This window comes from Crassostrea angulata, chromosome 10 (assembly GCF_025612915.1).
Source record: "Crassostrea angulata isolate pt1a10 chromosome 10, ASM2561291v2, whole genome shotgun sequence".
In the NCBI taxonomy this organism is placed as follows: domain Eukaryota; kingdom Metazoa; phylum Mollusca; class Bivalvia; order Ostreida; family Ostreidae; genus Magallana; species Magallana angulata.
The window spans coordinates 14,299,589-14,325,201 of NC_069120.1; the positions used below are offsets into that span (position 1 = coordinate 14,299,589).

At 32.3% G+C, this 25,613-nt stretch overlaps 1 protein-coding gene across 1 annotated transcript; it reads left to right on the forward strand.

The window, feature by feature from the left end:
- The first annotated feature begins 760 nt into the window (after window positions 1–760).
- LOC128166700 (cholecystokinin receptor type A-like) lies at window positions 761–22,838 on the forward strand. Its single transcript, XM_052832017.1, has 6 exons — window positions 761–1,422; window positions 13,035–13,158; window positions 13,973–14,193; window positions 14,642–14,780; window positions 15,160–15,285; window positions 21,749–22,838. The coding sequence occupies exons 1-6, from the start codon at window positions 992–994 to the stop codon at window positions 22,058–22,060; spliced, it is 1,353 nt and encodes a 450-aa protein (XP_052687977.1). The 5' UTR covers window positions 761–991; the 3' UTR covers window positions 22,061–22,838.
- Window positions 22,839–25,613: the final 2,775 nt, after the last annotated feature.

Here is a 25,613-nt window from a genome sequence, read left to right on the forward strand (position 1 = left end):
TTTGAAAAAATAAAAGCACTGAAAGGAACAAAAAGACAATGGAGTGTATATATTCAATGTGTTCTTAATAGTATAATTGAATTGAATTTCCAATGCAGGATTGAATCTGAGATTGTGCGCATATTATCATTGGTAGCGTTCGACATGTGTTTGGTGATTGATATTTGCTTCGTACAAATCGTATGATAAGTAAATATGATGAGTTAAAGGCTCTCATTTAAGCATGCAATGCTTATTTTTGGATGGCATCGGTCCTATGACACACCCAGCGGTGCAGACAAATTGAATACCGCGCGTTAGCACGGTATGATAATTTGTCTGCACCGCTTGGTGTGTCATAGGACCGACATCCAAAATTTAGCATTCAATGCTTATATTTATATTTTTATACTGATGTCTATTTGTATGAAATATTGTGTATCGTCGCTATAAAGCCATTATTTGCACTCTTAGCCAGGGATATGAAACATACATGGAACAGCCATATTAACATGTTATTTAGTTAGCTTCCACGACAAAAAGTTTAGTGCCAGAAACTTTGTGGGGAAAAATCTCTTTTATTAAGGAATAGATATATATTAATGATTGTTTTTCAAACGTACATATCAAACTGGTTATGTAAGATTGAAAGTTTCATTCAATTTCAAAAAATTAAATATACTTAAAACAAAAAGTACGTGGAATATTATTAATGTGCAATAGAAAATATATGTACTCCATGCTTTTTTGTTTTTATCTTTTTTAGTATCTGAAACACCAAGCTGCGAGTAGTTCTCGGCGATATTGACGTATTTTCTCCCACTGAGCGAAGACATGACCGCTAAAAGACGCCTGAAGATCCCTATTGATTCAGATGATCAGAGTCATTTATACTTCTCACTTAACATGGTCGCTCGCAGTACTAACTTCTGAATTGACGCGTGGAAAAAGTGGCCTCAGAGTAAAATTTCAATATAATCTATTTGCTGCAAAGCTTAATACCATTTAATGAATGACTGAAATGGAAGATTACGATTATTTTTCAAATGACACGGAAAACTTTTTCGATTATATAAATGGCGAAAGTTCCTTTTACCTCGAAGATTTGGACTCGCTCAAAGAACCATGGACTGTGAATGATGGGCATTTCTTGCCAACTATTCTCGTGTATGGGCTAACGTTTGTGATCGGCCTGACAGGAAATATCCTAGTGGTATACGCTGTCGTGTGCAGTCGAAAAATAAGATCCATCACTGCATCCTTTATGATTAGTCTTGCAGTTGCAGACATTCTTTTCCTGATAGTATGTGTTCCTTATAACACTATAGAGTTTGTAAAACTAGAGTGGCAGTTGGGTCCGAGCATGTGCAAAATATCCAACTTTACGGAGATGCTATCAGCGTTTAGTTCCATTCTTAATTTATCAGCGATAAGCGTCGAAAGGTAAGAACTTTTAAAATCACATCAATGTTTTAATTTTATGACGTCGTGCTGACTGAATTCAAGTATCGTACTATTTAGAATGCTGCCTTTTGAATATCAAATATAAACTTCTTTTGATTGGCTTGAGCTTAAAATGGAAGTTGTTTTTTTTTTTGTTATTTATAATAATATATAATTTGATTCGATTTTTTTAGTTTAAATTTTACACAGAAGTGTTTCGTTCCAAAACGGGATTTCAAAATTCCACTATATAGAAATCAAAATAAAACCCTTGTTACATTATTTAACGAAATTAAACCTTTCTTTCGTACACCGTGAAAGCGTTAATATGCCCACATGTAACTGGTATTCATGTTTCACATTCTTTTATGTGGTCGCCTATAATGCAAAGGTTATCCTAGTTGCTTCGTTATTGTGAAGAAATGCTTTATGTACATTTCTAGAGAGCTTATGTGTATTATGTCAAATGATCTAATAAAGATATTTTATTTATAAATTGGCTACACTGCTTTGATGGACTTTCTTTTTTAAGTTTAGTTTGTTTAAATCGTCCGAGCGTACCGACGCCCTGCGTTTGTAATGCGTGGTATAAAGCCAGTTTGTATCCAACAAGAACAAAGCAAATTTATATTGATATACTATTATAGGCAGTTCGATGCGTGATAATAGAACACAATATGATTGGAGGGAAGTGATTTCATACATGAGTTTTCTTTTAATGTTAATATTCAGTTGCATTTGATATACAGTGTAAAATCTTAAAGATCCTTAAAAAATTGTTTCAGGAGTACGATGTGTTTAACCAAAATTGTTTAAACTTTTATTTTTTTATTTATGTAAAAATTACATACACATTCACATTTATGTAGATTTAAATTCATGAAGAAATGGTATGGTACATCCGATATGAAATATAACCAAAATATGATACATCTACAAAAAGAGTTCTGTAGCTAATATTGCAAGTTTAATGAATAATTTGTTAATAAAAATATACGGCTATTTAAATCAGAATTACAAATTATTTTTTTTTAAAAATCATCAAAAAGACTAGTATAAAGAAAAAATGAAAATATAACGACTTGAAAGCTTAGATAAGGAACAAAATTCGGGATGGGGTGGTGTTGTGATCTTTTTAAACGATGCATTTAAAAAACGGAACAGGTTATTCAATACAGACCAACTTACACTGTTTGTTATTACATGACTGACTATTTGTAGGTCGCAAATGGGGGAATGAGAACGAAAATGTGTTCTAAACTCGACCGTTACTCCGGCTGAAGAAATTCACAAAATCTGAAATTGACAGAACTCTAGATCCTAATTTGCCAATGCAGTCTTTATTATGTTCCCGTTATGAGGGGGAGGGGGGATATACTGTTTTACCCTTGTTCTTCTGTCTGCATGTTTGTCCGTAAATTTTCGTCACAGATTTCAAAGCATCTAATCATCGCAGATGCTTGGAATTTTAACACTCTTTGTCAAGACACGCCAAATTGTGTGATACATTTTTTAAACCAATTCGATTTCAACTTCCTATAAAATGTCGACTTATTTTGTATATTCACAACAGAGCGGGGGTATCACTAGTGAACATTCACTCACATATACATGTATATATCTGGTATTTCTTATTATAAACTACCACCTACTTTACTTATTTCTATATACTTGTATATCATTTCACGGCCGTCGTTAGACGACTTACAATGTAATTATTGTCAAATGAATCGATACACCGCAGTAGGGATCCTGATATTTAAAACCATATTCTTATTTACTAGTATTTCATTAATGTCATGAATTTCTCATTAAATGATATATCAAACAATTGAAAAAAAAACTATTTTTCATAACAAATAGATAATGTGCCAAGATATTAGAATCTGACATGAAAGCTTCTTGTTGATTTGTTTTCTAGCAATGCACCTTTGTATATAATTAGACCTATATAAAATATTCCATATACCAACCTCGGATTGAAACACAAATCCTGGCATCAGTTGATGGGCATAATTTATTTGTTTTTGTTATTTTGTCTCAAACTGTTACTCACCTGTACTCTGTCAACTTATTTCGAGGCTTTAACAATGAAATAATTAATTTAGTGAATATTCACAAAAAGACTAAGATAATAACCTACTGTCTTTGACACAACGAACGATATATATTTCTTTTAACCATCCGAGCTATCGGTAAGATAAAACAATTTCCTTATCAAATATATCCAACAAATATAAGAAAATATAAGAAAAGTAAAAAAGAAATGTCTTAAGCTAATAATTGTCAATCGATATTTGTATATGGTGATGTGTTTAAGATCATGATTAATAACTATTTTTTATTCCATCTCAGTTGCTGTAAATCTCTTTATATGGAGTATGACTCTTTACCGAGGGTTAACGATGCCGATTGGGGGTTTTCTGCGTAAAAAATAAAATAGCAAATTTTCTATTTTTTAACCATATGTAATTTACACTAACTATTAATAGTGTATTTGACTTGTTTCAAGAAAATCTATTATCTGATTTAGGGGCCATTTCAAAATACAGGTACATTTACAATAGAAATATATTAGAAATTGTCATTTTCCACACTTCGAAACAGATTAAAAAAATATTACAAACGCGATTTTCCTCAAAATGCAATCATGTGATTAGTAATAACATTGTCTACCTTATATGTAAAAAAAAAACTAAATTCTACCGTTTGGTTTTAACAGGGGTCATCTAAAAATGTATCAAATTTTGCTTTATATTTCGAATATAAAAAATGAAGATAGGACAATGGATTCATTCAAAAATCAAAATAAAAAAAAATAAAAAAGGATAGCATTATTATGTGTATAAAATTCCGAAGCGTACGATTTTTACTTTTTCTTTTATGTGATTTCTTAAAATGTACTCCCACAAAGCTTCATTTTATCATAAAGCACACCTACCAAACAACATTAAATTATTGTAAAAAAAAAAATATAATTTTTAGAAAAGGTCAAAATATTTTTATCAGTTTATGTTTCTTGTGTTCAATTTAATAACTGATATTGAAAAAAATTATTTAAAGATAAAAATACACTGTATTTTATTACAATGTACAAAATCATGAGCAAAGAAAACTAAAGTCGGCCTAATTCGCGGCCGACGGACCTTTTGAAACTGTCATACCACCAGAATTAACACATAGCCTTCAAATAATCAACAGAAAATATAAACGGCTGACAAAATTTTCGCCATGTTCCGTGCAAAATTATAGACAATTATTCTCTTCAGAAATAAGTTAAAATACTACATACGAAGTATTCATTTATAACTATTAAAATCTCCTTTCTGACATGTAACATTAAATACCCATCTTGTTGCAACTACAATTTCCCGAATATTCCCATTGACTTCTTTTAATCAATTACTAACGACATGTGAACCTATCAGGGAATGGTGGAATTTCCGAAGTTTGTCCAATAACTACTATCGCTCTATTTATTCTAATTTTTGATTGCGATAAAAAAAGGTCATATTTACGCATTGATTGTATCTCTGGTAGTCCCTCTCTAAAAAGGTACGATGGAAAATCTAGATTAAGCGAACAGGTGAGATAATTAATTTCATATTCATCGTAACGATTATTAGTTATTGATTGCTGGCACAGATGACTATGCTCTTTTTGCATCCTACAAGAATACTTTGATGATTCAAGTCATAATGATTCTTTAAGGAAGCTATCGCATACAATTGTTTGGCTGCGATTTACGGTAGGAAATGATATAATTTGAATATTTGTGGAGAAATCCGCTATTATACTTTTTATATTTTTGGTGAAAAAAATGTTTCCTCTTTCTTTCCATTTTATCCGTGCCTTTTTAACTTAATAACCACTTGTTGTATTGTTTGAGCATAAAAATAAAAATGAAATACCAGCTGAAAGAAAATAAATTTTAACACAACTATAAATATGCTTCGTCAATAATAATTTCTTTGCAAAGAGGTCATGTACAGAATTTTCGACATAACATATTATCCACACGCCTTTGCCTATTGATTATAGGTATCCCCTTCACAAGTGTCAGTGTAGAATTTACTTGTACATGATTTTTGTTTAACATTTACCTTTGAATTAGAGGTTGAATTCAAGGTCATAGCATATCTATATCAAACATGAAATTTATAAGTTGTGAATACATCAAGTTAGACTGAGGGAAAATTACTAGCAAAGAGAAAAGTGCCCGGACAAGTAGTATAAAAAGAAGTCAGCTTTGATCATAACATTTGACCTAAAATTCTGTTTCAAGGTCCTTGCACATCCTTTATCTACAGGAGGGGGTCTGGTGGTAAAGACTAAATCACACTTGGCCACGTTACTCAAAAGTGTGAGTCAGACAATGATTTTACCACAGGGGTCTGCTATTACCCTGACGTTGCATATTTCTAACTTAAAGGCATTTTATTTGGGAGGGGGTGTAAAGCTTGAGTTAAATTTGACCAAGTAATGGTCCCGTAGTTGGTTTTAAAGAGATCTAGATCTACCATGATTTTTCAATTTCTTTAAACTAAATATCAAGTAAGAAATGCTCAACTAATATACAAATATATATGTACATGCATGTGAGGAAGTGAAAAAAGCATTACGCTTTGTAAAAATGTTGTCAATGAAGCTACATATATCAACAAGGCTTCGGCCAATTGGAAGAGCCATTTTATTGTCAAGCCAATGAATATTGAATGATTGTTTAACGCAATTGAAAAATAAAAAGTTGTATTTTCTCTTTCTAAACACTGATTATATTAAAGAAAAATGAATGCATACTGTCCATAACATTGATGTTTAATTCTCAAAACAAAATATTAAAATATATATATATATATATATATATATATATATATATATATATATATATATATATATATATATATATATATATGATCACTGTAAAAATGTGGCAAAACGAGAGGAAGCAAAGCCGGAACATTTCATGAAATATAAAAGTACTTTGTAATTCAATTTAATAATTTTCGTTGCAACAATGTAATTAGCAAAGACTTAAGAGATTATTGCTTTTGGATGTGACAACAAATCTTCGAATAACTGTTATCTGACAATGGTTGACAGGGATTTCAGTTATAATTTCTCTTGCGAACAGTCAAGGTATTGTTAATGTGCCTTTATTCCATCCTACGCCAGAGAATATCAATGTAATTATCGCCAACGTCAACATAAAGAAACAATTTAGCCATTCTTTTACTAGGATGTGTCTATAAGTTTACATACACTTGATGCATGGTATTGAACTTGAAGTACATTTATAGACTCGTTAAGAAAGGAGTCTTGTCAGGGCTAAACATAATATATTAATATAAATACTTTCTTAGAATATCTTTTTTGAAAATGTAAAATACTTTGATGTTTGAAATTTTAAAGATAATGAAATTTCTCTCCAGGATTTTGAATGAACGCTACAGTCCAATCATGGCTAGCATTTTCGATAAAAAAAATATATCACAGTTTATGTGAATCATAATAACGATCGAATAAGATATTCAATGCAATATGAATTTGGTTTGTTGCTATCAAAGGTATTATATTAAAAAGCCTACTTTTGCCATCTTATTCTAAATCAGAGAATGCAGAGCATAATATTTTTTATATCTAAAATTTAGAGGAAAGAGTGGTACAAATATTAAGTGGGTTCCACATTTCCACTTTCTTTTGTCGAAATGTTATGTTAATATAAATATATGCAAAATCTAGAAAACGGATGATATTCGTAAGATATGGACTTTTATTTTGGTTATCAAAATCTTTACAACTAATTTAGAAAAATTTATTCCCCAGCTTTGCTCCTCCTTTCTTTCGGTCAAAAAAGTTATAATATACTTTATAATTCTTGATAATAATATACGTAATAATGATGTATTGCTTCCAATCTGCATTTCTAACTTACGATTCTTACATGAAAACTTAGACTTGGTATGAAACTATGAATTACTACTACAGTATTTACACTATAGACCTAAATCGAATTACTATATCATTATAACTAAGAGCATTTGACGTTAGGAAATGTGAAGCGGGAAACTTTGAGATGTCTCAGTTATGACGTCATAAACAAATGAGCACAAAACAGTCTCTCGAATTGTCTAAATTGGGTACAGAATTTGATGACGAAAGCAAACCCGCGACCCACCTTAAATGATTAAATTATGTAAATTCCGAGTCGTTTTTCAGATTTGATGATATTACCATCACATTCCGTCTTTAGTTTTTAAACCTTGTATTTGAGACATTTTGTTGATGAATCGTAATAATTTACGATTGATCTCATTTATAGAGGAGTTAACGTTTTTCATATCAAGGTAGATAAAAAAAATAGACTCGAAGAACAATTTTAAACTTTAGATATTCAGTGAGCAGTGAGCGGAATACTCTTCCCTCTAGTAAAAATCAACTTAGTAATCATTGTTTTCTATCAATTCTATTTGAATGCTTGATATGTTTGCATTTTGTTTTAAAACTACACTTACTTACTTACTTACTTACTGCCCGTGACGCCTTTGGCGTATAGGGCAGTAACGAGGGCTCTCCATCTCTGTCTGTCACTGGCTAGCTTCTGGAGAGTGCCCCAGCTTCTCTGATGCTCTTTCATCTCGGCTTCCACTGTTCGCCGCCAGGTAACTTTTGGTCTCCCTCTCTTCCTTTTTCCTTCTGGTGTCCAGAAGAGGGCTGTCTTTATGATGGATTCAGGGTCCCTTCTGAGTATGTGGCCAATCCAGGTCCATCGTCTCCTGGTGATGATGGTGGCCATATCCTCCTGATCGCATCTGCTGAGAAAGTCCTGATTTGAGATGGTATTTGACCAAAATACTTTTAGGATTCTTCTCAGGGACTTGGTGTGGAAAGTTGACAGTTTGCTAAGGTCGTTCTCTGTCATTCCCCAGCACTCTGAACCGTACAAAAGAATTGGTATGATGCAGCTTTTGTATAGTTTGAGCTTTGTCCTGTTGTTATACTGGCTGGATTTCCACACAGCTTGCAAGTTCTTAAATGCTGCTCTGGCTTTGGCTAGTCTCTGCTGAATGTCCCTGTCTGCTCCACCATCTGTTGTGACAATACTCCCTAAATAAGTAAAGTTGTTTGTAAATGGAAGGATGTGATTGTCCATTTTAATTCCTTCCTTTAAAATTACAGTTTTGCCATTTTTGGATAGGAATTTGAAGAAAACTATCATGTTTAATATTAAAAAGCTAGATTTTCTCCGTTGCGCTAAAAAATCCTTTTTTTTCTTATTTTCATTCTTTTCAAACATAATATTATATTCTAGTTTGTAGTTATCGAAATCAAGTTGTTATATCCTCTGAATTATATTTAGGGACACATATCGGCAAACCTATGTGATATACTTTTTTAACGTCAGTATTAGTCAAAAGTGTATACAATCAATGCTCCATTTGGTAAAATTATTATATGAATAAAATACTTAGATTTTTATAAATCATTTAACATAAATTAAGATGATCAACGCTGATAATAATTGGCAAACCGCTGTGATCAAATATGAACCTATCGTTATAATAAATATTGATTTTCTGTTGTACCCTGTATTTCTGACAGTCATTTGATAATGCATTAAACAATTTTGAATATATATTTTAGTCTGCAAAGTTTTAGTAAATTTAATAATCATTTAAGCTCTGTATAATTAAATATCGAATAATTCATCAGAACATACAATTCTTTTCCTCTTTTGGGGGATTTACTCATCATTTCTCTTTTATCATAATATGCCATGAGTTAACCCCATGCAATTTAAATACTAAAATACTATACAGCCATTCTGTTCTCTGTGATCTCCAGGGAATGAAACGAATAAACCATGTCTGTGTAGAATTCCTGAACCAAAACTTCGCTATAGGCATACTCCTTTAGGGCAGAAAAAATCCATTTACAAAATTGATTAAAAACTCCGGACTGAAGTTTGGAATGAAAATGAAAACTCCCGATAAACATAAATTACATGATAAGCCTACAAATTAAGAAAAACAAAATTGCATTGAATATAAATGAGGAATATCAAATACAACTGATCAAGCAATATATGTATGTGAAATACAATGTGCCTGACGATGACAAACTTAAATTCACGTTTGACTCTCCCACTTTTAACGACCTTGACATATCAACGACATGGAAAGGTCTTGCCTTGAATTTACAAAAAAAAAACAAATATTAATTTTATAGCTTGTACATAGTTCAAAAGATATTGGTATAGTTGTAGTGATAAACGACATGACAAAATACAGTAAGTTGCCCGATCTCTGATCTCTGACACACAAACCATTAGTTACTGAATTTGAAATGTATTTCGAAATTTTGTTGACAGTTACCTTAAGAATAATGCCAAAAGGGCAGTTTAAAACTGTACTGATAGGAGTCCAAAAGGACCATTAACGAAAGTGATTGTTAAAAGCTACAAACTCAGTTTAAAAAAAGAACTTTCATATAATATGTGTTACAACTAGTCACTTGTTAAAACAAATCAAACGCGTGTACATTACATCGTTAGTTTCAGATCTAAAAATAAGCCCCTCAAATTGACAATGTTTTGGCTTTAAACGTTCATACTCATTTTACTGGCAAGCGGTTTCTGATCCTACGCATTTCCTTCTAACAGAAAATTCTGCTTTTCGTCCTGATCAAACTCTGGGTTTTTCACTAATTAACATGTGCAGTGGGAAGCCTACATTTAGCCAGTCTCTATTGTAACTTTTATGTTTTCATTAATGTCTGTATATAAAGTGTTTGCAAATTAAAGTTTAGCACGACTGATAAATTGTGTAGACGACATACTCGGTGTTGGTTAATGTTGAAATCAATTTATGATAAAACAGGATGTTTTAATGATTTTGGGAAACAAAATTAAAATTTGAAGAATTGAGTTAAAACCGCATTGTACAGCAAACATTCAATTTTTTATTTAAACACTATCTTCAGTCTTTCGTTATTTCCTCATTAACCAGTTAACTTTAAAGCAATACTTTATGGTTACTATAGGTGTCTTGAAATTAGTATTATATGTTAAAAAACATGAACTTTAGAACTTCAAACTTTGTTATAAACAGAATTAAAGGGTTATTTCAAAGAATTAAAATAATTCAGTTATTTGGTTAATTGATCACATATATTGAAGGAGACGTTATATATTGTATAAGGCGTAAACGTTTTGGTCTTTTTCATTTCTCAACAAGTCAGCCTATCGCTCACTTTGCGTTCCTGAATGATTTCCAAATGAATTGATGAATCCGAAAACTGTTCCAAGTTCATACGCTTTGATTTTGTTTTTTTAATTTAATTTTCTTTTGATATAAGGTTTTTAAAACCGCTATTAGATATCAAGAATAAAGATTAAATTCAACTGGTTCCAAATTATGATAGATAATCTATAAAAATGGATTATACTATATATGATATTTATAAACTTCTTTGCATTTACATGTAAAAGTTCTAGCGGTAACACTGTGTCACCCGTTATGGCAGCGATACCCTATTGCACGCTTCTTAGAATCAAAATACTGTAAACGTATTACATTTAGCTGTATATTCTTTTTAGCTTTTTGGCAGAAAGCGGTTTCAGCTAAATCAAGTACATCGGTAAATGCAATGCATATATGTATAAGAATAGGTGCATCTAGAAATAAGTTAATTCAATCCACACTAAATTGTTTGAAAATCAACTTCCGCCAAATATAACACGTTTACAGTATGAGGGTTCTCAAAAAGTATTGGCTGAATTCATGCTATGCATGTTTACTTCTTTACAGATAATTGGCTGGGTTTCTTTGGAATCATCTATATATATGTAAATATCGATCACGTGGACCTATTTGGCTCCTCTGACACGGTGTTATTTGCCCCATTTTATTCCATATATTGCTCTGATTGTCGTCAAGACACAAATCCCATGGGATATTCCGAATCTCGTAACGGATTTTCCCTGATTATCGGTCACATGTAAAGCCATTGTTAAACTGCTCTCCCCATTAATATAAATCAGACAGAACAGAAATTGTTCATCGTACCATACACTCTTGGAAGTTTTTTCAACCAAAAATGATAAAATTGATCGAAATTGACATTGTGCTCGAAGGCTTGAGTCACGTAAATCAAAGAATTAAAAAAAAAACCCGTAACGGATAATTTTTTGACTTGTCGAATACTTGTACATGAAGTTTAATTATTTTGAATATATGGCGGTGACTGTAGTGACTTTGTCTGCAAACATATACCAGTAAATAAAAACCGCACTGAACCCGACCCAATCGTTCGGGCTATATACGTCTATATTGTCATTATTATTACTGTTCTTATAGCTCCATGCAGAACGGAGTTTTAATGAAAGCATATAGGTACTAAAGGCGGCAATTCGGAAAACAATAATAATAAAAGATCTACCTTTTAAGGATCTCTGTATACATCTCCTCCCATATAAAATTAATCTTCTTAATTCCATACCCAAGAGAGCAGTGAAACATCATCAATAATTCAATCAAAGTAAGTCAATTGCAAATGTTGTACAATTTTATGTTTCTCTGAGTAAAAACCTAACAAGTTCGTAAAGGTCAGAAGTTAATAAATGACAGCTATTACTGTTTATCAAATTCTCTGGAGGCAAAATATCCAATCCTTTGTAGACACTGACACTCACTGAACCTCAGTGTCGCAACCAGCATATCTTTTTAAAACTAATGACGCTCAGACATTTTCAATACGATCTGCTTTCCACTTATAGTTTTACTTTATACGCAAACATGTGAATCTATGTACGATAGATGTAATACAATATTTCGCATGAAAATTTATATTAACTTCATGTACATATATATGTAGTGATACCTACGTCTGCAATGTCTTTCCTTGCTTTTATCGACAGGGGATTACAGTGCTTAAATTTCATCCTATATATACCACAGTGTTTAGGTCTCAACGCAAGAGTTTGATTGTTGGGCTTGTTATTTCAGGAGCGATCAGTTTCGTGGTAATGAGGATGTGAAACTGGGAGAAGTCAAAGAGAATATCTTTGATCAAAGGTTTTAAAGTCTGATTAAATGCTAATCTTTCGTGATGCGGAAGTTTTAGAACTCTGTATAACTTTTTTATGTGCTTCCTGGCACTAAGGTATCTAAGCAAGTAGAGCACGTTTTCTTGTTTCTAATTAGTAAAGGTCGTTAATGTCCACTTCCAGCTTTTACCTTATCGTCATTAACAACATCGGTTATGATGCTTCATGAGACAATTTAGTCTGTTCTGTTTCGTTGGAGACATGATGACCAATTATAACTTTATTGGATGGGATTACCCTTGGTTTCTATCAACACATCCTATTTATGCAGAAAACAAAAACCCTGCACTTCTTTGTAACTATGTAGATGAGCAGAGGATTTCTGTTAATTTGTAGCTTAACGTAACATTGGCTTCGATTTTAGCAACATAATGAGTATCAAACAAGGAAGAAAATATTGGAGTACACAATGAATCAATACAAAGTTGTAGTTGTTATTATAAAATGCAAAAGAGAACAGACCATCAATTTGAATTACAAAATATTTTTTAAATTTTATTTCCAGATTTATTGTGATTGTTCTACCAATGAAAAGCAGAAGCTGGTGTACATCAGGAAACACTCACAAGATCTTGGCAACTGTCTGGATAGCGTCCATAGTTTTATCTTCACCAGCATTCTATGTCATGGTACAGTTTACTTGTTATATAAAACAGCGACTGTACTTATTTCTGATAAAAACAGCTTCACAATTACTATTTGTATGTTAAACTTTGTAAAATAAACTTAAGATGAATTTTTTTTTATTGAATCATTCATACAAATATGATTTTGATAAAAATTACATATTGTGCTTTTGTAATATATACGTATATCTAAATGTGAAGGAAACGGACATAAGAAGAATGTTTTGATTAAGGAAATACATGTACAACTTATTAATGTACAAATACAGTTGCAAAAGTTCAATGTACATTAGGCAAGAATTATAATTTCTCCGCCTATCACAATATCCTATGCCATAGTTTATATACAATTTCCAGCTGTCAGTTTCAACAGTTATAACTTCGGGGGAAAGTGACATTTTCAAAATTGAAAACCAATAAATGGTATCAATTATTAAAGTGAAAGATAAGTTGCTAATTTTTGAAACAATATCGCCTTGTTATATAATAGTGATTGTAAAATTAAACTAGCTTGCTCTCTATTTACACTGTTTAATGTGGACACGTGAATCTTTACAGATTAATGCATACTAATCGGAATTGATTCTTTAATTGAAGATTATTCACTCTTCTTTATTTCAGTTCTGTTATTTCATTTGTGAATATTTATTTTATGGTATACTAAAAACAAAACTAAATATACACTTAACTATCATTACTTAATAAATAACAAGATTTTAATCGACGAAGTAATGTAATATTTTCTGTACTGAAGGTTTTGATTGGAAATTTTTCCTTTCCTAACATATCAAATTTGTTTTTATGATTTTTTTTCAAGAAAATGGGCTATAGAAAATTTCACAACAATCACACCAGCGTGACTTTGAAATTCTGCAATGATGAGAGCGTCCCCAAAGAGATCAGGACACTATTTAGCTTCTACAAACTTATCCTGATGTTCACCGTTCCTACGGCCATTATGATTATCTGCTACACGGGTGTCATTTACGCCCTTTGGATCAGCTCAGCTCAACTCAGTAAACTAACCTCCGTGCCAAGGTGAGCAAGACGGACCATATAACAAACGGGCTCCTAGAGAGGATGACCATTGCCACTTGTACCATTACAAACATTTTTGTCAATATGCATGTGAAGTTATACATTAGTATACAAATTATAATGCTTAATGACAGAGGGATGATACAAGTTTAAGTATAATATATTTATGCGTAAAGATAACACTTACTCAGTTTAAAGAAACAAAGCATTGGGTTATGTGTGAAAGTTACACATTAGTATGCTAAATGAAATAGGGATTATATATGGACATGTACAATTTTAATTATTCGTAAAAATAACTTCTATACACTTGTTCAATTTAGATGAAATAGACATCAGGTAGATCAATGTTGTAAGCAACTGAGTTATTATTACAACATAAATGTAACAGTAAAGAGATTCATAGTTTATGAAGCTACATTGTACGATTTATATTTGTTTTACACAGAGAGCAGGGCAGCTGTAGAATGAGCAGACAGTTGGTGAGGTACTCCAGCGTGTATTCGAATGGTACTTCGACTGCACCATGCTGTAAACACCACAGTAGGTCCTCACGTCACAATCATTCCCTCAACGCCAGAAAACAGGTCGGGGAAATTTGAGTCTCTTCATTCTATCAAAAATTATCAAATCAGAAATATCCATGAATTTTCCCCCGGGGCCCATGTTTCCTCAGAAGACGAGGTATAGATGGATCTTTTTTAGTCACTTTACTAACTGTAATTTATATAAGGCGGAGGTATCACTGGAAATTCGGGTTTAAGAAATCTGACCGTTGAAGTGTTCTTGGGCTAACATAGCTTGTTTTTCTTTAAAGCTCAGTTTGTATTTCTTATGTTACGTAAAACAGGAACTAGCCACGGTTCACAAAGTAACTTAGCGCTTGGTGGTATTACAGTTTTGTAATATGTTGATGTTATAATTGCCTTCGTCTTCTCAATATCTTTAATCCATTATCTGTTACAGATAATAAAAATGCTCATTGCCGTGGTGGTCGTCTTTCTTCTCTGTTGGGGCCCAAAGGTGATATTTGATGTCATCAGAAAAATGACACCGGAATCACTTTTCTTCGAAGAAGCCTTTACAATACAGGTGACATCATTTTAAATTAAGTTGCATAATATAAACTTGCCCTCATATCGAATATAGCCACATTATATAATATCATACACAAGGAAGTCATGCCAGCAGTTAATGAAGTTGAGTATCAGATACCCAAAAGGTCACTTGAGGTAACCAGTTAAATGTAAAATTGAAAATTTGTCAATATATCACGACTACATGAATAGAAATTTGTCGTTCATTTTAAAAAACACATTTTTTCCGAATGTGTATATAATGTAATGCCTATTTTTCAGTACAACTAATTATAAGTTTATTGATTGTACTCATTAAAGGTGAAACTTTAATCAAGAAAAATAAACAATATTGATATCGATTTTTATGTATTGTAAATATCACATGTACTGTTTAATCCATCTTATCAGCATGACAGTAAGTAATGTTATTTTCTCCCTCGTTTCACTCCTTCTAAAATAAATATTTAAGGTCTTCCGTTTCCAACGGAAGACCTTATTGTTATTGCTTTGTTTCTTTTTCCCTTTTATTAAGGTCTTCCGTTTTCCAACGGAAGACCTTATTGTTTTCGTTCGGTTTCTTTTTCCCTATTATTTTTTTTTTCTTACAAAATTTGTGCAGGCGATTTCTCGGAAATGGCTGAACCGATTTTCGTGAAACTTTCAGATCTAATAGACATTAGTCCGAACTTAATATACATTTTTTTATTTTGATGACGTCATTTCCCTTCTTGAGAAAATGACGTTTTAGTGATTTTCAGAGGGTCGGCTTGTCCAGGGATCTCCTCCTAAACGGTAAAAGATATTGAGTTCAAACTTTCAGGGATTGTAGACAAGAGATTGTAGATGTGCAATTTGGCTTTCAAATTTGTCATGCTCAAAAGGCGTTAAAGCTCGCCTGGTCCCGAAAATTGAGACTAAAAAAATGTCGTAACTTTTCATGGTTTTCTTGGTTTATCTCTTTTCTGAAAAATATTTTGTATAACATGTAATGCAAAAAAAGTTTATATTAACAAGACCTTTCATTTGATATCAAGAAAAAGGGGCTGGCCCCTAAAATAAGGGGACCAAAGGGCTCTAAAGTCTTTCATCTGTAGCTCTTTACTGAGGGATATTTTGTGAACAGTTATATAAGCAAATATGTTTATTTTACAGTTATGTATCCAAGCAATGTAATGATTTTATCATGTGTTACGTAATTAGGGGTTTTTAGGGGCCAAAAGTCCAAAATTTTGATTACATATATCTCAGAAGGAAAAATATTTTGAAATGCAGTATACAAGAAAAGATGCTCAAAATAATGTATTAAATCATATACAATTTTCAAAATTTCGTTAAACGACCCCTATAAGGAGTTAAGGGATCGGCCCCTAAAATGTTCTTTCCCATATATCTCAAGAACGGTAACGAATTTCTAAGCAGTTGTTCAACAAAATGTGTTCAGATTTAAATGACCTTTTGATTTGATATCAAGAAAAAGGGGCTGGCCCTTAAAATTAGGGGTCCAAAGGGCTCTAAAGTTTTTTATTTGTAGCCCTTTACTGGGGGTATTTTGTGAACGGTTATAGAAGCAAATATGTTTATCTCACACTTATGTATCCAAGCAATGTAATGATTTTATCATGTGTTACGTAATTGGGGGTTTTTAGGGGCCAAAACTCCAGAATTTTGATCCCATATATCTCAGAAAGGAAAAATATTTTGAAATGCAGTATACAAGAAAAGATGCTCAAAATGATGTATTAAATCATATACATTTTTCAAAATTTCGTTAAACGGTCCCTATAAGGAGTTAAGGGATCAGCCCCTAAAATGTTCTTTCCCATATAGCTCAAGAACGGTAACGAATTTCTAAACAGTTGTTGAACAAAATGTGTTCAGATTTAAATGACCTTTTATTTGATATCAAAAAAGGGGGCTGGCCCCTCAAATTAGGGAACTTAAGGGCTCTAAAATCTTTCATCTGTAGCTTTTTACTGAGGGAAATTTAATGAAAGGCTATAAAAGCAAGTATGTTTAATTTACAGTTCTGTATCTAAGTAATGTAATGATTTATTCATGTGTTATGTAATAATGATATTTTAGGGGTCAAGAGTCCAATTATTTTTCTTTTTTTTTCTTACAAATTTTGTGCACGCGATTTCTCAGAAACGGTTCGACCGATTTTCATGAAACTTTCAGATCTGATAGATAGTCATCTGAACCTTATAGGTTTTGATTTTATTGATGACGTCACTTCCGTTATTGAGAAACTGACGTTTTAGCGATTTTCAGAGGGGTGGCTTGTCCCTCTAAGTTCTCCTAAACTATAAAAGATATTGAGTTCAAACTCTCAGGGATAGTAGACGAAAGATTGTAGATTTGCAATTTCATTTTCATTTTGATCTTGCTTTAAAGGCGCCGAAGCTCGCCTGGACCCGAAAATTGAGATGAATAAAACGTCTTAATTTTTTGTGGTTTTCTTTAATTATCTCTTTTCTGAAAAATATTTTGTTAAGACATGTAATGTAAAAATAGTTTATATTTACAAGACCTTTCTTTTAAAATCAAGAAAAAGGGGCTGGCCCCTTAAATTAGGGAACCAAAGGGCTCTAAAGTCTTTAATCTATAGCCCTTTACCGAGGGATATTTCGTAAAATGTTATATCAGCAAATATGTTCATCTGACAGTTATGTATCCAAGCAATGTAATGATTTGTCCATGTGTTACGTAATTAAGGGTTTTTAGGGGCCGAAAGTCCAAACTTTCGATCTCTCATATCTCAGAAATGAAAAATATTTTGAAATGCAGTACAGAAGAAAAGTTGTTCAAAATGATGTTCTTAACAATATGCAAACTTCAAAATTTCGTTAAACGGCCCCTTAAAGGAGATAAAGGATCAGCCCCTAAAACCTTCTTTCTCATATATCTCCAGAACGGTAACAACTTGCTAAACACTTGTTGACCAAAATGTGTTTAGAATTAAGTGACCTTTTATTTGATATCAAGAAAAAGGAGCTGGCCCCTTAAATTAGGGAACCAAAGGGCTCTAAAGTCTTTTATCTATAGCCCTTTACTGAGGGATATTTTGAAAAATGTTATAGAAGCAAATATGTTTATCTCACAGTTATGTATCCAATCAATGTAATGATTTTATCATGTGTTATGTAAATAGGGGTTTTTAGGGGCCAAAAGTCCAAAACTCTGATCATTCATATCTCTGAAAGGAAAATTATTTTGAAATGTAGTAAAGAAATAAAGTTGTTCAAAATGATGTTCTTAACAATATGCAACCTTCAAAATTGCGTTCAACGGCCCCTATAAGGAGATACGGGATCGGCCCCTAAAACCTTCTTTCCCATATATCTTAAGAACGGTAACGAATTTCGAAACATTTGTTGACAAAATGTGTTCAGAATGAAATGACCTTCCATTTGATTTCAAGAAAAAAGGGCTGGCCCCTAAATTAGGGGATCAAAGGGCTCTAAAGTCCTTAATCTATAGCGTTTTACTAAGAGCTACTTTGTGAAAGGTTATTTAAACTGAATTAGGTATAATACGTTTATATATCCTAACAATATAATGGTTTTTTCTTGCGTTACATAATTAGGGTTTTTAGGAGCCAAACGTAAACAAGTTTAATCTTTTCTATCTGAATTTGGAGAAATGCAAGTATTTAAAAAAGCAATAGAAAAGTTATAAAATGCGATGCAAAAAAGCATAAGTTCTTCACACTTTTTTCCACATCATGTTTTTTTGTTGAAAATCAAAGTCGATGATGTCATATTTCCTACTAAAAATCGGACGGAAGACCTCCTCGTTGCTCGCAACGAGATCGTGTCTAGTTATTTTTTTTTCTTACGCTTTTTTGTACAAGCGATTTCTTGAAAACGACTTGACCGATTTTCGTGAAAATTTCAGATCTTGTAGATATTGATAAAAACCTTACATATAATTTTTTATTTTAATGACGTCATTTCCGTTCGGGAGATATCGACGTTTTAGTGATTTTTAGAGGGTCATTTTGTCCGGCTATCTCCTCCTAAACGAAAAAAGATATTGAATTTAAATTTTCAGGGATTGTAGACAAAAGATTGTAGATGTGTTTAAAGGCATTTATGGTTGTCTGACTTCAAAGGCGTCGAAGCTCGCCTGGACCCGAAAATCGAGTTTGAAAAAACAACGTAATTTTTAAGTGTTTTCGTTCTTTATCTCCTTTTCTGAAAATATTTTACCATAACATGTAGAGCAAATAAAATTAATATTTACAAGAGCTTTCGTTTGATAACAAGAAAAAGGGGCTGGTCCCTCAAACTAAGGGCCAAAAAGGCTCTAAAGTCTTTTTTCCATAGCACTTTACTGAGAAATATTTTGTAATATGTTTAAGAAGCAAAAATGTTCAACTTTCACTAATAAAACTTTACATTATAAAATCTTTATTATGCGTTACGTAATTAGGGGTTTTAAGGGGCCAGAAGTCCAAAACTTCGATCGAATATATCTCAAAAAGGACAAATATTTTGAAAAGCAATATAGAGTAAAATATGCTTAGAATGATGTTTTAAACAATATTCAATCATAAAAGTTTCATTATCTGGCCCCAATAAGGAGATTAGGGGTCAGCCCCTAAAATGTCATATCCCAGATAGCCCTAAAACGGCAAAGAATTTCTAAACACTTGATGAACAAAATATGTTTGATATCAAAAGATCTTTCGTATGATGCCAAGAAAAAGGGGCTGGGCCTTCAATTTAGGGGCCAAAAGGGCTCTAAAGTCTTTCTTCTATAGCACTTTACTGAGAAATATTTTGTAATATGTTTAAGAAGCAAAAATGTTCAACTTTCACTAATAAAACTTTACATTATAAAATCTTTATTATGCGTTACGTAATTAGGGGTTTTAAGGGGCCAGAAGTCCAAAACTTCGATCGAATATATCTCAAAAAGGACAAATATTTTGAAAAGCAATATATAGAGTAAAATATGCTTAGAATGATGTTTTAAACAATATTCAATCATAAAAGATTTGTTATCTAGCCCCAATAAGGAGATTGGGGGTCAGCCCCTAAAACGTCATATCCCAGATAGCTCAAAAAAGGCAAAGAATTTCTTAACACTTGTTGAACAAAATATGTTTGATATCAAAAGAACTTTCGTATGATGCCAAGAAAAAGGGGCTGGCCCTTCAATTTAGGGACCAAAAGGGCTCTCAAGTCTTTCTTCCATAGCACTTTACTGAAAATTATTTTGTAATATGTTTAGGAAGCAATAATGTTCATCTCACATTTATTTAACAATATATTATAATTATTTTATCATATGTTCCGTATTAAGGGGTTTTTAATGGGTTCTTAGGGGCCAGAAGTACAAAACGTTGATAACATACCTCAAACAGAACAAATATTTTAAGATGTATGAAAATCAATATAGAATAAAATGCTAAGAATGATGTTCCTAACAAAATTCAACCATAATTTTTTTTTTTGTTGCCCCGATAAGGAGATAAAGGGTCAAATGTCAAAGTCAAGGTCATATAACCTTCAAAAAATCGCACGGAAGACCTCCTCGTTGCTCGCAACGAGATCATGTCTAGTTTCTTGACTAATTTGTTGAAAAACAAAAACATATTTTTTAGGATTGGTGCGTTCGTTACAAATCGCATTTAATATCCATTCAACATACAAATAAATGGCAACACAAAATATTAGTTAATCTCAAAAAACATATTTCAGTCAGACCGGGTAGGGAAAATCAAAGACACAACCTGTACTGCTTTGTAACGAACATCGCATTAATCGAATACTCCCCGGGAAATCTATTTATACTGAGCGCGAAAGCTCTCGTGCATGAAATAACCAGTATTGAAGTAAACCAGATAATACGAAAACTAACGGAAATAAACGAGGTTATAAACGTAAAGAAATAAATAAAAGTGACCAGTGTAAAATGATGTTCTAAAATACAAAAGGTGATATGTCTCTCACTCAAATACAATTTGTTAATATTTCCGACTTTTTAATCATATTTTCTACAAATTGTAAAATTAACCAATTTCTTTTTTAATTTTCATTTTATTTGCGATACAATTATACACATGCATACAATTGTCTTTTATGCAAGTGCTCATCGGGCAAATGCCTTCTGTTTATAACTCTTACAAAACTCTCTCGCTTTAAATTTTGACGGCTTAGGGAGATATCAAGAAAAAAGGTGATTTAGTAAGGAGGGCGAGTGGTGAATAAAGATACTGGTGATTTGGCATGCTGGAAATTATTTCGTTTTTTAGGAATCGAATGACAATTAAATGGTTTTGTGAAAGATGTACATTTATTACTATGAATTTCAAAGAAGTTAAACAAAATTTGAAAATCATCCACCAATTACATGTAAATGTTAGCACGTCGATTATCATATAGTAACTATATTATGTGGTTGTTATAATATTTAATAAACTAAAATCTTACGAAAAATTGTTTTGAAATGTACTTTTACTTTTGTAGGTTGTCATTGAATGTTTGCCGTACATTCAGTCATGCCTCAATCCATTTGTTTATTGCTTCATGTCGAAAAAATTTCGAGAAAGTGTACGCGCCTCTTGCCGAAAAACGAATCCAGCATGCCATGTTCGGGCATGTTTTTGCCACTTAGGCGTGCCAGAGAATGACCGTTCGCAACAATATGAGCTGGAATCTAAAGTAAGTCAGGGCACTGGCCAGAGCCGAGTGACCATAAACAGACCCAGTACGAGTCGATCGGCATCATCCACCGAGGACCAGTTTACCTCGGACATTAAAAAGAACCAGGTCTTTTGAATATCTGGTTTAGAAAAGTATCCAAGAATTCCACCTTACTATTTCATATATACATATTTTTGGGGAGTGGGGTGGGTAACACTTGTTATTTATTCTAACATGTCTGTTTTAACCTTAAGGTTGTGAAAAATATTCGTTTTTGTCTGTGTAAGTATTAAGAAAAGGACATCTTCATAGTCGATGTTGCAAGGAAGATCATCTTCATGTAACTAATTTTTTAAATAACATACTAAATGTTGAGTACGCTTTGTGGTCTTCATTGGCATTAGCCTTGGCATTAAAGAAACGATGTATACAGTTACATTTATTGTAAAAAAAAAAAAATTATTAGTACTTGATATTATATGTACTGTTTGTTTATGTGTGTATATTTTTGTGAACTTACCTTGAAATGTTTGACTACTAATTATAAATTCCAAATGAATTGTTTATCAGTCTAAATAAAGAATTGGCAAATTAGTTTAAGTGTAGTCATGTCATTAATCATATACTTGTAGTATTTATTATTCGTTCGACACTAACCTTAGAGTCAGCTTTTAAATGTTATTTAAATGCCTATGATATCTTTGATTTTTGAAATATGAAAAATATTTAATATATTAATATTCATAACATTTATACTTATAAATGAAGACATTATACCAATAAACTACGAATTACCAGAGTAACTGCTTATATCTTTCATATTTCAACACTGATGTGTGAGATGATGTCCGTAAACTATACTTAGATTTTATCTGATATGTAATAATTCTAATATTATTAAAACATACCTACATTTCCCCCCAAAATATGTATGCTTTCTTTTTCTCCTTTTTTCTTTCTTTTTTTTGGGGGGGGGGGGGGGTGGGGATACATACATCTTAAACTACTGACAGACTGGTAGTTTTATATATCAATTTGTGAACCATGAACAGATTGTGTCGACAACTCTACTGTATATATGAAATATACATGTATATGGATAACTGATGTAAGCATAAAACGGAGACATTGCTTCCCTTTTGAAATAAGAATCCTTTAACATGTATATGCGATTGAGGGTTGAAAAAATAGTTTATGCAAAAAAGATGAAGATATTGTCAATTTCAACAATTTCAACAATAAACTGCATTTGGAACAAACAGTCAATAGCCGAATAAGTTCAGTTTGAGATTTTTTTTTCAGTCATCTGCAACAAAAATATTTTATGCCACATATAATCAATTTCAGTTAGGATTTTTATACTTTTCTTTTCCTCTAAATATCGAGTCCGTCTATTATTTTATGATTTCATTTTTTTTAAAATAGGTTAAGAAAAGTATTCGACAGTTAACACAAAAAAATGTGTACAGAAAATACAAAGCCCATTAATGTGTAGACTAAGTGTTACTAGTATTTCCCACGCTTGTTGAGGGAAGTCTTATAGTATTACAGTAAAACTCGTTGAGTACGAACACGGATATAGCGAATTCTCGGATATAACGAAGTTTTAATGAGTCCCGGTAAAATTCTTAACAAATCCTAGCTAAATTTTACGGATATAACGAATTTGGATATAACAAATTTACTGATATAGCGAACTCATTTTGAGCCCCGTGAAATTTTATGAAAAATAACGAAATTTAACACTTTTATGAATAATTTCTTTTAAGTTAAAAAGGCACTACCATTTATCATAATAGTTTACATTACTTTATTTTCATAAATATTTTTCGATTCACAAACCGATTATTAAAGGTATCAAAGTTACTGTAATGTATTTTTATTTCAAGCCTCAATTAACAAAACATATAGTCTGATAAATTCATGTATATAGTGAATTCACTATAGATATTATTACGAATTCGTTATACGATTACAACGACTTACGGATATAACGAAGTAAATCCACTGGTCCCTAGGACTTCGCTATAACCGAGTTTTACTGTTATTATGTGGTCTAAGTGAGACAACTGTCAATATGAAAGCATATTTTACGTAGAGAGCAATGTAAAACGTAAGTCTTAGATACTTTGAACATACATAGAGTGTTGAATATTATAGACAAGGATTAGTCAACCTTTATTACAACAGGGGACAATTATATTTATTCGTCGATACGCCATTGATAATTATTGGAATGATTCGTCTACTTTATACTAATGAATATTTGGTGAAAATCAGCAAGCTTTGTTAAATTATTTACTCAAAATAGCTGAGGGTAATAATATAGCGAACAATTCTTATCAAATATAATTCCCACAGGTACCTACAGAGGAATATACCTATACAGAGAAAGCGATATCCAACTGCTGTTTACTCATTCTATTTCCTTTGGTTATTCACTGCTTAGATATGAATGGAACCAGTGGTTCAGAGGTTTTGGAGAACTTGACGTTTGTCTGGAGGTTTATTGCGGGGTCCGTGGTGTTGTTTATAGGGGTATTAGGGAATCTGACGACCTGCATTGTCATACTATGTACCAGAAGACTCCATACTCCAACCTACACCGTCATCGCTATGCTAGCACTGTCGGATTTCATGGCTCTTTCTGTGCGTTTCGTGGATACATTTTACGATTTGTACATGGACTTGTTTATCGAGGTTTACTTTATAATTTGGGGATTTGTTTACTTCACACTCCATGCGTCCTGCGCCCATATTATACTGCTATTTTACGTCCGATACCGTCTAATTGTGTCGCCCCTGGTTTCACTCGGTGATCTCACTTGTCTGCGTGCACTAAGATTTCAATGTATCTTTGGACAATCAGTTTGATTTTTGGATATTCCTATGGCTGTTTCAGCTACTACGTTGATCTGTCAGGGTTTGGATCAAAATCGGTCACCCTTGCCACGGCGTACGTTGTTGATGGTACCATTGCTCTCCTCTTAATAGCCATTCCAATTATTGTGATTGCTTTGTTTCATTTTAAGAAAAGGATGATTCTGCGAATTTCTAATTCTACATCCGCAGTGCGTTTATCAAAAAAGATGGCGATTATTGTTATGATAGTGATTACTATTCACTGTGCTAGTATTCTTCCTTTCTGTGTGTATGCCTGGTTGGAGGTTTACATTCAGATATACGGAACGACGGATCTTAATGTTGATGTCAAACTATACCGCGATGTAAGCATCGCTATGTTTTTCTTAAACCATACAATTAATCCAATCATTTACTTTATATGTTCTGTGGTGAGGAGAGGCGATGCTTCACCGAGACAAGCATCTTACGCTGCAAGTCCTGACACCAGAAGTGTGTCCGCAAATCTGTCAATCATTAGCAGAAATTCAGACGTACCTTTGTCATCTTAATGCTAAAGTTTTCATTTACTAGCAGTCTTTGTATCATCTCATATTTTTTTTATCATGCTCGATAGGCCCAGATCATAATATATTCTTAAAATGAAGTACAATGTATATCTATCATGCGTAAATGTAGGTATGGTTATAAAAAGACTACTGAAAGTGCTAAATAACATAAAATACAATACCAGTAAAATTGGGCTTCAATTTTATTTATTAATGGCGAAAATTGGCTACAGTGGTTTTTATAATATTTCGACATAAAAACAACAGCAGAGCGGGAC

Bases quoted from the DNA above. Each gene is read 5' to 3' on its own strand.
- LOC128166700 (XM_052832017.1), top strand. From the start codon at position 992: ATGACTGAAATGGAAGATTACGATTATTTTTCAAATGACACGGAAAAC. The intron at 1,423-13,034 runs GTAAGAACTTTT...TTTTATTTCCAG, and splicing joins TCAGCGATAAGCGTCGAAAG to ATTTATTGTGATTGTTCTAC. The intron at 14,781-15,159 runs GTCGGGGAAATT...TATCTGTTACAG, and splicing joins CCCTCAACGCCAGAAAACAG to ATAATAAAAATGCTCATTGC.